The sequence below is a fragment of the Aotus nancymaae genome, unplaced genomic scaffold (genome assembly GCF_030222135.1).
Source record: "Aotus nancymaae isolate 86718 unplaced genomic scaffold, 86718_ANA_hifiasm-v0.15.2.pri h1tg000020l, whole genome shotgun sequence".
Classification (NCBI taxonomy): Eukaryota; Metazoa; Chordata; class Mammalia; order Primates; family Aotidae; genus Aotus; species Aotus nancymaae.
Window position 1 is genome coordinate 40,933,860 of NW_026988432.1, and position 14,319 is coordinate 40,948,178.

At 42.1% G+C, this 14,319-nt stretch overlaps 1 protein-coding gene and 1 non-coding gene across 2 annotated transcripts in view; one reads left to right on the top strand and one right to left on the bottom strand.

The window, feature by feature from the left end:
• The first annotated feature begins 3,302 nt into the window (after positions 1-3,302).
• Positions 3,303-3,443, top strand: LOC135276193 (U4 spliceosomal RNA). Its single transcript, XR_010343740.1, has one exon. It is a non-coding gene; the product is annotated as a U4 spliceosomal RNA (small nuclear RNA).
• Positions 3,444-5,869: 2,426 nt separating this feature from the next.
• The window catches only part of ELP2 (elongator acetyltransferase complex subunit 2), a 48,095-nt gene continuing 39,645 nt past the window's right edge, over positions 5,870-14,319 (bottom strand). Inside the window, exons 21-22 of the mRNA XM_021670029.2 lie at positions 13,686-13,799; positions 5,870-9,925 (exon numbers count right to left, since the gene is read on the bottom strand). Of these exons, the coding sequence (XP_021525704.2) occupies positions 9,769-9,925; positions 13,686-13,799 (271 nt within the window). The 3' untranslated portion in view covers positions 5,870-9,768. The remainder of the gene's footprint in view (positions 9,926-13,685; positions 13,800-14,319) is intronic.

The following is a 14,319-nucleotide window of genomic DNA, read 5'->3' on the forward strand; positions in this document are numbered from 1 at the left end:
AGTTTACAGCTTGGTAGGAAAACAGCTCTTTCAATTCCCACTTGCAGCCCTTTCTCACCTAAGAACTTGAAAAATTATGTATCTATGAGCCAGTTGAGCAGACAGGTGAGATGCCCTCAATTTTGTACTTTAAATCTCTGTGTGAATCTTAGTTAGTCCCTGGTGCAGGTCACTGAGACTGATTCTTTACTTCCTGATGATGCTTCCCCAAATCCCCTTGCTCCCAGGTTAACAACTCCCACCCCTAGTGTCTCCTAGCAATGGGCTCCATTTGCAAGAATCTCTACTACATACAAAGCGTTTATTCATGTATTCTTCCATTCATTCATTAGTTCATTTATTCACTCACTCACTTAGCAGAAAATGAATGAGTCCTTACAGAGTTAGGCTCCGAGTTGGCGGTGGAAAAAGAAAGAAAGGCAGGTTTGGGAGCTAGAAAGTGCCCTATGGGTGACTTAGGTAGAACTATCCAATGGCCATGAGCAGACTAGATGAGCCTGTGAGAATTGGGAGCATAACCTCTTGCAACTGTCCAGGCTTGAAACACCAGAAAAGATTCACTTGAAAATTACTAGCGCTTTTGGCAGGGGCATTCATTCAGTGTCCACTGGGCAGCTGTGCCCTGCTACAAACATGGTAGGCACTGGGAAGACAACCGTCAGCAAGGCAGTCTCTGTGCCTGAGAGGCTCCTGGGATGGGGAAGGAGCTAAGTTCATAGTCAGGTCACCCCTCCAGCTGCCAAGTGCTGGAGAAGAGTCTTTCCCACAAAGGTCCAGGCTGGGGATAAAGAGCCTCCCCCACCTGGGGCTGCTGGGAGACCTGCCTGAATGTCCTGGAGTAGGAGGTGGGTGAGGGAGGACAGCATTCCATATTCAAAGGCCTAGAGGTGCAAAAAGGCTCAGAAAATTCCAGATGCAGGATTTTTAATGAGGCTAGAGCACAGACTGCAGCTCTGTAGGGATAAGTGGGACAGGGAGTGAGAAAAATAAGAGGGGTCAGACTGCAGTACAGAGGAAAAAGCTGGCCTTGGTCCGGAAGGGACAGGACCACTCTAGAGTCTCCTCCTGAGAGTGGCTGGATCAGGGGTGTGCTTAGATCCCAGGCGGCAGTGGAGGAGGTGGGTGTGGGGAGGTTGCAGGCAGCACTGCTGTCAGAGGCTGGGCAAAAGTCCTGGCGAAGAGCAGTGAGGGCCTGGTCTGAGGCCCAGAGCGTGCAGAAGTGATGAAATTCAGGGACTAATGGGACTGAGGACTGGCCCAAGGTGACTTGGTGCTGTCAGATTGGGAGACTGTGTGGACACAGTGAGTCTCAGGCATAGGGAGACAATATGGAACTCGGTTCAGGATATCTCAGTGGAGATTCAAGGCTCAAGAGGGACAGAGTGTCTGGGGTTGGAGACTCGAGTCATGTGAGGGGCTTGTGGACAGGTCACCTCCGGAGCTATGGAGTATTTAGGGAAAGAGGGCGGAGCCCTGGGAACAGTGACACTTAAAGGGTCTCTGTCTTATGCCACAGGTGGGAAGGTTCAGTTAAAGAAGCGGGGAACAGAGTCAGAAGAGATCACTTTGGCAATATCTAAGGCCATAAGGCCAATTAAAACAAACAAGGGTTAAATTAAACCATTAGGACAGATTGTTAAACGTGTTGGGTAGGTGGTGTGCAGTAGCCTAAGCAGGAACAGCTTCATTATCCAGGTGGGGATGGCAGCTCCATTCTAATGGTCAAGTCCTAAATGGTGAAGAAGGGTACAGGTTTTCTCACTACTGAACCCCCTGAAAACCTTGTCCTCCCACTCTGGAAGATAATAGGTTGGTGCAAATGTAACAGCGGTTTTTGCATCAAAAAAAAAAAAAAAAGGCAAAAACCGCAATTACTTTCGCACCAACCTACAGTTGGCAGCTGCAATTATGAGGGACTAAACTTCCCACCAAATTATCAGGATAGGAGGTAGGAATTTCCAAGAAGGCTGAATTTGGTTTGGATAATAAAATTAACTTAAGTGTTTCCTATTAGAGTGAAATGCACACTTTTCCAAAAATGAGAACTCACAGACCTAGATATGCTGGTACCTAGGAAGTCAGAAGAGGGCTGGCACAGGAAGTAGTGAGACAGACACAGCATGGGAGCAAGTTTCTCTTCAAAGACTGGCAGAGTGCCCTGGTAGAAACTGAGAGCAGTGGAAAGAAAGATCTGAAACCCCAGGAAGCTCCCTGCCCTAGAGTGACACAAGAACTTTCCTGTGAATAGAAGCTAAAGGGCAGTTCAACATCATGACATGACTGGGAACAAGGCTCCATTATATCTAATGTTCAAAACAAGCAAACCCACCAGTACTAGGCAGACCACAGGACTGAGGGGGTGGAGGGCCCAGAGCAGCAACCTTCCTGGTGCAGTATTTCTGGGGGCTCTCTTCTGTGTTCATTCATGAGCAGGTCCACTGGGCTAGGCGAGCCCCTTCTTGGTCCCTTCTCTGCTAGCACCTCCCTCCTACTCTTTGCCCCTTACCCCTTTATGCCACCAAGACAGGAATCTCAGATATTCTATTTACTGACTGGCAGATTACATTTGAGAATGCTTCCTCCACCAGCCATCAGTGTTGCCAAACTCATTTATTCCTGAATTCAGCAAATATGTGACAATACACTGGGAACCATCTGATTCCCAGGTGTTTAGGCTTTAGCAGGCTTGTATAGGGAGCTTGCATTGGTTGCCTATCCTGTATCCACTGGCCCCTCTGATTTTGCTTTGGAAAACCACACCACATTAGAGCAGCTATGTGGTCCCATTGGGACCTACTCTGCCTCTGCCCCTTATCCAGAATAGGTGATCTCACAGCTCATTACATCAGATGGGCAGGCCCAAGCTACTCAACATCTGGCTTTCCCTGACCACTGTAATTAGTTGCGGAATGGCTGAGTCAGAGTAAAGTTAGAGATCTAATGCTAAGGGTTATTTCCTCTGATATTAACAAGGAAAAAAGTAATGTAGGGGCTGTTTGCATTCCTCTTACGGCAATGAGGGAGGACAGCCTCAGGAGAAAGCTGCCATGTGGCCAGGCATGGTGGCTCGGCCCTATAATCTCAGCACTTTCTGGAGGCCAAGACAGAAGGATGGCTTGAGCCCAGGAGTTCGAGACCAACCTGGGCAACATAGTGAGACCCTGTCTCTATTTAAAATAGTAACGGCCGGGCACAGTGGCTCATGCCTGTAATCCCAGCACTTTGCGAGGCCAAGGCAGGTGGATCACCTGATGTCAGGAGTTCGAGACCAACCTGGCCAACATGGTGAAACCCCATCTCTAAACTTTGTGCAGTGGCAGTATCATAGCCAATGAGGTTTATCCGAGGCACAATTATTGCTAACTGAAAACTTTTCCCAATACCCTGCCATGACAACTTGCAATATAATAGGCATTGGCAATTTTTGACAGTCTCTACTGAGACTGAAAAAAAAAAAGAAAGAAACCCTATCTCTACTAAAAATACAAAAATTAGCTGGGTGTGATGATGTGTGCCTATAATCTCAGGTACTCAGGAGGCTGAGGCAGGAGAATCGCTTGAACCCTGGAGGCAGAGGTTGCAGTGAGCCAAGACCTCGCCACTGCACTCCAGCCTGGGCAACAAGAGCGAAACTCAGTGTGAAAAAGTAACAAAAGAAGAAAGCTGCCACGGAAAGGGCAGATCTGAGCAAACTAGAGGAAACAGAGCCCAGATCAAACTGCACCTGAAGCATATCCCACCACTGAACTTTTTTCAGCCATATGAACCAATAATTCTTTTGTGTTTGAGATGAACTTCCTTACAATAGAAGGCATCTACCTGACACAGCATAAAACATACACATGAATAAAAGAGAGTGACAAATGCCGTAAAAGAAAATTGGAATAAAATACTATGGAATTCAGAGAAAAAAAGAATATTTGAAATGAGGGTTTTATGAAAGGGTCTATGGAGGTGACATAAGCTGAGCTTTATTTAATCATAATAGTACCAGATACAAATTACTGCTGTCTTATTATATCCCAGGCACCAAATTAGTGTTTTCCATACATTGGCTCATTTAATTCTCAGGACAATCCTGCAAACTGGTTACCATTGTTCTCCTTTTCTTCCCAAATGAAGCACCCCAGTTCTCTGCTGAACACATGGCCATCTGCAACAAATACTTAATTTCCCAGCTTCTCCTGATGCTAACTAACTATGGCCACAACACTAAATTCTGGCTAAGGAGATTAAGCAAAATGGTATGGGACTTCCAAGAGTTCTTAAAGTCTGAAGCAGGCCTTTCTTTATGCCTTCCTCCTCTTTGCTTGCTGGAATGCAAAGACCATGGCAAGCGGCCAAGCAGCCATCCTGGAAGGTGAAAGCCCCATACTGAGGACGACAGACAGCGAAATAAGAGCCTGGATCCTGTAAACGTCTCCCGGCCTGTCCTGGTTGGTCTGCCTTGACTCCTTTCATATGAGAGAAATAAACTTTTAACCTGTGTAAACCAGAAAGAACATTTTACAATTTCTTTTACACACAGCTGAATGGAAGCCAGACTCATACACTAATCTTATCTCCACTTTTAGAGATGAGAACAGCTTGCCCAGAGTAATAGCCAGTGTAAGCTGGGTTTCTGTTGGCTGACTCATTGAGTACAGGTTCCAACCCTCACCCAGACTGCCCCACAAAATTCCTAGAACTTGGTCAGGAGAAAAGATGGAGGGGAAAATGTTGGCAAAAGGCAAAGACTAAGGGCAGCGGGGCAGAAGTGAGTGTGGAGTGGAAGGGGAAAGATGGGGCTGAGCAGGAAGAGGCTGCCTTTGCATCCCTGTGTTGGGGGGCAGTTTGGGGACAGTCAGCAGGCACCTGGCTGCAGGGGAGCCCCTGCAAGAGCAGCCTTTGTGGAGCTCTCTCTTCCACCCGAAGAGGAGCTTCTCTGTCAAAGCAGGAGGGCTCTCTCCTTCACTCTGGTTGTCTTCACTCAGTTCTGGGTCCCAAATCTCTGTTTTTTGAAATGGAGTCTCACTCTGTCATCCAGGCTGGAGTACAGAGGCTCGATCTCGGCTCATTGCAACCTCTGCCTCCTGGATTCAAGCAATTCTCCTGCCTCAGCATCCGGAGCAGCTGGGATTATAGGCACAGTGTAAAACTAGCCACCACACCTGGCTAATTTTTTTGGTATTTTCAGCATGTTGATCAGGCTAGTCTCGAACTCCTGACCTCAAATGATCCACCCTCCTCAGCCTCCCACAATTCTTGGATTACAGGTGTGAGCCACCGCACCCAGATCTCTAAGTCCACCTCAGTGTGGGGCTCAGAATCCTCTATCCACCAACCACATGCAGCCATCCAACATTCTGTTTCTCTTCTAGCCTCAGCCTCATTGTCCTTGCAGTGCCAGTCTCTTGTTTAAGCATAGCAGAGGCTTAATACTGGACCATCCACTACATGCTAGAAGGGAAAGAATTCCTTACAATGTAACACTTTTTTTGTATTTGACTTTGGATATGCTCATTCTTTCTTCATTTAACAATTTTTATAAGGAAAATTTTAATATATTAAAAAATTAGAATAATATGACCCCCCTGCTACCGCCCATCTTCATTAATAATCCACACATCTACAACCCACCTAGTCCTCGCCACACGATCATTATTAAACAACCCAAGACATTACTTCATTTCACCCATAGATTCAAAAGAACTTTTTTTAAAAAAAGAAACCAAGACTGAGGTGGGAGAACTGCTTGAGCCCAGTTCAAGACCAGCGTAGGCAACACTGCAAAACCCAGTCTCTAAGGAAAAAAAACAAAACCAATCATAACCACAGCCCCACTGTCATATATTTAAATGCTGTTTCCTTAACATCATCAAATATCCAGTCAGAGTTCAAATTCACTTTATAGTCCCGTAAGTACATTTATACAAGATTGATTGGCTAGTTCAGATCAGGATGCAAACAAGGTGCATACATTGCACTGGAGTCACACATCTCAGGTATCTTTCAATCCACAGGCTTCCATGTTGAAGAACCTGGGTCATTTATACTTTGCCCTCTGTAGTCACTCCTCTCCCCATTCCCAGCCCCTGGTAACCACTTACCTGTTTTCTGACCTTATCATTTTGTAGGCCCCACTTTGTACTGATGTACTTCTGACTAGGTATGTTTACGTTCAAGCATTAGAGCCAAGGCCCAAACCTCTACCCTGGCCCTCCTTCTGCTATGGTCCAACTATACCTGAGCTGGGCTCTCCGTCTCCCTGCCTGTTAATCCTAGAAGTGGGTGAGAAGGGAGAAGAGGAAGGGAGGGAATTGGGGTGGGCAGCTTGGTACATGGACATCAGGGCTGTTCCCACCAGCAGCAACAGCTTTGTGTTAGCTTGGCTCCAATTTGAATGAAATATTCCAAGGCCGTTTTCCCCAACATGTTACAAGAAAACTCCCAACATGCAGAAAAGTTGAAAGATTGTATAGTAAACACCCCTTAAAGAGTTTCTAGCATTAACATTTCATTTAACATTTTATTTAAAGGGTTTGGGACCCTGAAGTTTAGTGCTTGTTTAGTGAAATGCTATGAGCTAGACCTTCCACACTGAAAATTCCCAATGTAAATTCATTTGTTAAATGCTTAGAAGTCCTGCAATAGATACCTATCTAACTTTAGTTAGCCCTGTGTTTCCCAAATATGGCTTACTTTGAAGCACTTTTTTCTTTCTTTAGTACCAATTTACATTCTGGGAAATGGTGTTTACCATGCTTTAAAAAAATGTGGTAAAATAAAGATAACATTTACCATCTTAACCATCTTCGAGTGTACAGTTCAGTCAGTATACATTATTCACATAACTGTGCAACCAATCTCCAGGACTTTTTACCTTGTAAGACTGAAACACTATACCCACTGAACAACTCCTCATTTCCTCTCCCCTAGACCTTTGCAACTAGCATTCTACTTTGTTTCTATGCATTTCACTACTCTAGATATTTCATATAAATGGAAGCATACAGTATTTGTCTTTTGGTGACAAAAACAAATACTTCACTTAGCATCATTTCCTCAAGGTTCATACATGTTTTAGCATGTGTCAGCATATCTTCCTTTTAGAGGCTGAATAGTATTTCACTGTATGCATACACCACATTTTGTTGATTCATTCACCCACTGATGGACACACATTGCTTCCATCTCTTAGCTACTGTGAATAAGGGTGCTGTATGGGCATACAAAACTACCACTAAGATTTTACAGTAATGCTTCATACCTGTCCACATGTCTGTCACTCCACCCAGTTTATTATGTATTTCGTAAGTTACAGACCTCAGTAACTTCCCTTAAACACGTCAGTATACACATCAATGACCAGCGTTTATTGTTTTTTCCAAGTCATTTTGAACTGCTGTAGCAATGAGTAATATGGCCTCAAACACACACACACATACACGTGCGTCACTACAGAGAACTCTTCCTGGCAGAGAGGAAAGGGACCATTGTTGGTCATGTCATTTTAATTAAGATAAAACAAAACCACCACCACCATTTAGTAATAGTCTGGGGTAACAAGGGCTGCATCATAGACTGCCACTTTTGCCATCCGGCTCAGAGCAGGGCTATGCCTAACTCGTATCTGGGGACTGCTTCAGATATTATGAATTGCTTCAATATTATGAATCACTACAATTCACAATAATTGCTTCAAATATTATGCATTACAATATGGTTCAAAGGTGCTTTGGCAGATGAAGACACAAGTGTTTAAACACATATGAATTACAATGCAGACTGCCCAGATGTGTAGCAAGTCCTCTGAATGTTTACTGAACTGAATTAGGTGATTTTTGAGGAAGATGCTTCAGGACCATTTGGGAAAACTGACAACTTGAAAACTCAGTCTCTCTATGGCAAGGCCTACTTTCAGATAACCTTGGGGGTTCTGTGCTGGGAGGGGAGCCAAAGGACTAAATTAGTCCTCTGAATCTGCTCTGGAAGCCTGCATGTACTGGGGTCAAAAGTCCGTGTGCCAATGTGGGTAAAGATTCCTGAGTTGATAAGCAGGGAAATGGGCAGGGCATCTTGGTCTCTGAGGTTCCAATCTCAGATGCTCACTGCCTTGGTGCACACACACTCACACCCCATCCCCCAGCTGAGGATATAAGTGTATACACAGATGCAATAGTCTTAAAGTACACTGTCTGAATATGGATGGCCACAAGCCACACGTGGCTACGGAACACTTAAATGTGACTAGGCTGAACTGAGATGGGCCCTATAAAATATTTCACTAATAGGTTTTTCACTAACAGGTTGACATAATTTGGATATACTGTATTAAAGAAAATGTGTCATTAAAATAAATTTCACCTGTTTTCTTTATTATGTGGCTACTAGAAAATTTAAAAATTATATATGTAGCCCACACTATAAAATGTAGATTAGAAATATTGCATAGCACTGACCTAGAAACCTCCATTTAGGCAAAAGGTCTTAACCCCTTTGGAAGCAAAATATGTTAAACAATAGCATAAACTCCCACCAAGAAAATCCTCACCTTCCTCTTTCAACACATTTATTCTGTACAGCCTTTACTGCATTGTTAATCTGTCAGATGGCTCTATGTTCCAACATGGTCAGAATAGTCCTCTGCTCACACCAGTCTTCACACTACTTCCTGTGTCATCCCTGTTAACCTCTCTCCCAACACCCAGGCTCCCAACTCTCTTGGCTGCCTCCAGCCCTCAGCTGGCACAACTGACATGCTGTTTCCAGCACACTTTTCTTCTTTCTGTGTCCTCCCTGGGGGACATACATCCCCCATCTCATGACTTCAGCTATCACATAAATTCAGATGATTCAGAACTCTATTTTTTAGCTCCTACACCTATCATTTTAAATGTTAGGAAATTATACTTAAGTAAAGTCCTAAAAAGATGAATCTATGTACTTTCAAAGAATAAAAGAAATGATTGGTTGCAGCTCAAACCTACAACTGCCTGCCAAACTCTACAACGACTGGCATATACTAGAAAGAGGGGGGTCAAGACAGAGTTAGCACACTTGGTGTGGTATGCTTATATACAGAAAATGTTAAAATAAAAATTAAGTAATCTGGGTTTCCTCTCTTGATTTTCTCTATCTACTCTCTGAATAGGGCAATAAATAAGGAAAAGTCCCAGAGTGGGGCAAATGAAGTCCCAAAATAACACAAAATTGGGCAAACCCAGTCATGAAGAAAAAAACAGAGGTTCTTAGATCGGGACACACAGACGCAAGTCTATAGGTCTAGGAGTCTCTGAATGTATCTGCAAAGTTCTGGGTGTGTGTGCATATGTTATATAACAAAGCAAAAGGTCCATAGCTTTCATCGCATTTCAAAGAGTCTAGGACTCAAATAAAGACTACTGCTATGTGACTTAAAAAATGAAACTCAGGCCAGACACAGTGGCTCACGACTGTAATCCCAGCACTCTGGGAGGCCGAGGTGAGCAGATCACCTGACATCAGGAGTTCGAGTCCAGCCTGGCCAATGTGGCAAAACCCCATCTCTACCAAAAATAACAAAAATACAAAAATTAGCCAGGCATGGTAGTGTGTGTCTCTAGTCCCAGCTACTCAGGAGGCTGAGGCTAGAGAATCGCTTGAATCTGAGAGGTGGAGGTTGTGACAGAGCAAGACTCTCAAAAAAAGAAAATAGAAAGTCAGTTTAGTTATGAAGATAAAGATGATCTATTTACATGATAATATTTTAAGATACAAGTGACTGACAGCATGTAGTTATTAAGTCCATTACAGTGCATATTTATTGACTCTGTATATCTTCACAGTGTGATCTTCACCACAGCTTGCAAAGTGTAACCACTCAGCACCTTCTGCTTCCTTCTGTTCAGTTTTTCCACTGCAATTCTTCCAGCATAATTTTCTGATAGCAAGTGTATGACTTTGGCTAAAACAAAGATAGAGAAATCATGAAATGTTTTTCTAATTAATGGTGTAAACAAAATTGGAAGTTAAAACCTGAAAACTAAAATGTACAGGTTTTAAAATACCATCATTAACATTTTAGCAATTTTATTTTAACCTGGAAAATATTTTACTGTATTTACTTAAAACTGCAAGACTAAATTTTAATCCTACTCACTAGCCAATGACATCACCAAAAAGGGCAAGACAATGAATTTCTGTCAAATGTTGTTTTAAAAAAATAAAAAATACTTTTATTTAAAAAATAAAAAAATTTTTAAATGAATGTTTTAATGATCAATGGAATTTCACAAAACAGCTATTCAGGTTAGTCTTTCAGATAACATAACTAAATGTATTTCTAAAAATGTCAACTTTACAATATATTCTAGATTATTTTATTCTTTTTTTTTTTTTTTTTTTTTTGAGATGGAGTCTCGCTCTGTAGCCCAGGCTGGAGGGCAGTGGCGTGATCTCAGCTCACTGCAACCTCTGCCTCCCAGGTCCTGGTACAAGCAATTCTCCTACCTCATCCTCCCAAGTAGCTGGGATTACAGGCACAAGCCACCATTCCCAGCTAATTTTTATATTTTTTAGTAGAGACAGGGTTTCACCATGTTGGCCAGTCTGGTTTTGAACTCCTGACCTCGTGATCCACCTGCCTTGGCCTCCCACAGTGCTGGGATTACAGGCGTGAGCCATCGTGCTCGGCTAGATTATTTTATTCTTTTGACATCCCTGTGAGATAGATGGACTTGCATTTTTAGTACTGGGTAAAGAAAGACAATGAAAGATTTAATGTATTGCCCAATGAAAAAGTCTTGGTCTCTAGTGTGACCTCTAACTGCGTGACCTTGGGAAAGACCATCATATTAATGCTCCCTGCCCCCCAACCCACTAGTCCTTTAAAAAGGCAGACCCAGAACGTTACCAAACATAGGTTAGTAACAAGTAACAAATCTCTATGAAAATACAACATCATCTATAAATTTAACCTGTAAATTAGCTTCCCAAACCAAAAAGGAATAAAGTGAAAAACTTGAGTAGGTTTTAGGGCAGTAAACACTGAAAACAATATTAAAGCACAGAAATTACACTTTCATTTGCTGACAGTCCCTGTCACCAGATATATTCTCATGATAAAAAGGGAAAAATGAAGTAATGAAACACATTTTAAGAATCAGTCCTCCTGAACCTATGTAACAAGATGATAGCATGCATGCCCTTACAAGTAGTCATTCTGGGAGGTTACAACAGTGCTGCAGTGCCTCAACTGTTTTCTGAAATTCTTCTAGAGAAAATGCTTCCATATTATACAGACTATGACTTGAGTATGCTCAATGATAGCTCATCTTCCTTTGAGGATGAATTTGGTTGTTGAAAGCACCTGGAAGTAAGCTTTATAATAAATATAAATGGCAAACTTAATAGATATAAGTGGCAAGCTTTAAAAAGAGGAAATGATTAAAATAAGTAATACCATAAAAGGCATTATCATTTGTTTTCTTATGTCACTAGTAAGCTAGTTCTGAACACAATTCCTATAGAGAAGTTCCAAGAATATTTTAAGTGACAGCAACATCACTGGAATCTCAATTATTATGGATTAAAGTGCTCTCATTTCATTAAAAGAATGATTTGAAGTAGTGACATCACTGAAATAAACATACATGGTATATTTCTTTCTAAGGGAGTTACTTTGAGGAACAGTATTTGTTTGGCTATGTAAGCTTTGAGATAGTGAGTTTCTTTTTTCTTTTTCTTTTTTCTTTTTTTTTTTGGTGATGTCCTTTAAATCCAGCATGTTAGCATGTCACATTTAAGGAGATAGAGAGTTTTGCAAACCAACCTAAAAGGTAGTTTTTGCTTATATTACCTTTGTAAATCTTATTACTAGCAAAAGCTTTAATTTGAAAGGTACTTGAAATTTGGTAACAGAAAGATTAGCAGTCCAAATAATATAATATGTTAAGTCATTTATTAGTTCCATCTTGCAAATCCTAAATCACCAAAATGACCAAAGAAAAACACAACCCTTTCAAACAAAAAACTCAAATTCTATACATGTTCCCTTCCTGCACTTTCTAAGGGGCTTCTCGCCAGTGTCCCACACTGGGGCCACTGAAGAGGTCTTCACACCAGGTTAGAGGTGAAGTGAGCACTGTGGGCAGGCAAGGTGGAAGGCAAGGGTGCCCAGGAAGACAGAAAATTTCAAATGCCTGAAGCATGGAATTTCAACAGATTTCTTCCCTCTTCAGCAAGCCAACAGCACAAACTAGTTCAACTGCTAAACCCAGCACCAAAGAGGCAGGAGAGAAGCCATGGGGGCATGGCAGAATCTCATTTTAATAAAATACAATTTTAATAAGCACTAACATGCTTGGCTGACGTGGAGACAAGATCTGCTGGGTGAAATATCTTACAAAAGACATGCTCACAAATCTCTCCCCATTATGCACTCATCTTCATCATATTGTCATTTGAAATTGTATTTTCAACAGTACAGATAAATGAAGGTTGAAAAAGTCTACGAAAATATAACATAGAATGATATTAGTAACTTTCTGAACGTTTAGACTTTTTTTTTTTTTAAGAGAGGGTCTCACTCACCCAGGCTGAAGTGCAATGGTGTGATCATGGCTTGCTGTAGTCTCCACCCGCTGGGCTCAAGTGATCCTCCCACTTTAGCCTCCCAAGTAGCTGGGACCACAGTCATGCACCATCATACCTGGCTAATTTCTTTTATTGCTTGTAGAGACTGGGGATCTCACCATGCTGCACAGGCTGGTCTCAAACTCTTGGACTCAAGCAATCCTCCTGTCTTGGCGTCCCAAAGTGCTAGGATTATAGGTATGAGCCAACACACCCAGCCAGATTTAGACATTTTTAAAGAATAAAATGTGACAGGCATGGTGGCCCATGCCTGTAATTCTAGCATTTTGGGAGGCCAAGAGAGGAGGATTGCTTGACCCCAGGAGATGGAGACCAGCTTGCCCAACACAGTGAAACCTCATCTTTACTAAAAATACAAAAAAAATTAGGCAGGCATGGTGGTGCCTGTCTATAGTCCCAGCTAATTGGGAGGCTGAGGTGGGAAGACTGATTGAGCCTGGGAGGCGGAGGTTGCAGTGAGCTAAGATCTTGCCACTGCACTCCAGCCTAGGTGACATAGTGAGATCCTGTCTCACACGCACACAAAAAAGAATAAAACATGTAAAAGGGTAGATTAAAAGTGATCCCTGCTGTCTAGGTGGGTGGAATGGGAGGAGGTTGTAAACAGCAGGTGCTCTATGCCAGCTCAGGTGGCAAAGGCATGAGGCCCAGGGCATGAGTCTTGCTATGCCTGAAAGCTCCACTACAGGATCTGAGGTAAAGGGTTCAATCATAAGGATATGACTACCAAAGCGCAATCCAGAATATTTTTAAAAATCACAAACATTTTGAATCAAATTAAGAATCTACTATAGTCAAATTCTAAAACACACCATTATGAAAATCACTTTCATTTCAAATGGTTGTTTATAAAAACAATATTATACAACAAGAAATTTGGTCAAGTAAACCTTTAAAAATCAAGTGCAATATAATAATATATGGTAATTTCAGATTACCACAAAACAAAGTGGTAGACACCATGAATAAAGATATATGGCCCTCTCCATGAAAATGTGGCATAAAATTTGCCACAAAAGATCCCACAATTTCTAACTAATCTGATGGAAACAAAAATAGGAAAGAAGTACCTTTGACTTGTTTCTACACAGCGGATCCAGTCATTTATCTCTGGAACTTGATTAGTCTTTTTCCAGGTGTATAAGCAAATCTTTCCACACTCCAATCCTACTGCAACCACATATCTGTTTTTAAGGGAGGGGGACAACAGTGATTAATTTAGCATGAAGTTCTAGTATCTCCATCATTGCTCTAAAGTAGTTCTTCACAGTGTCTCAACTGTCTCTGCCTTACAAAAGACTCTGTTTGTAGGCATCAGCTCAGGACATGCTGCACACAGATTCAACTGTGTCCTCTGCTGGCAAAGCCCACGAGCCAATGTTTCTGCAGCTGGCTGTGGGGACCCTTGTTCCACTGAAGATGCTTATTACAGAAAAAGTACTACAGTCCTGGATTTGGTGAAGTAAGAATCTTTAAGCCACATTCCTAACCTGTATTTTACATTCTGAATCATTAGGTTATATCAATTTAAAAATTATTATGAGAAACATAAGCATTTTGAAAAAGACAGCAACTCAGGCCAGGCACAGTGGCTCATGCCTGTAATCCTAGCACTTTGGGAGGCCAAGGCACGTGGCTCAGTAGTTCAAGACCGGCCTGGCCAACATGATGAAATCTCATCTCTACTAAAAATACAAAAAAATT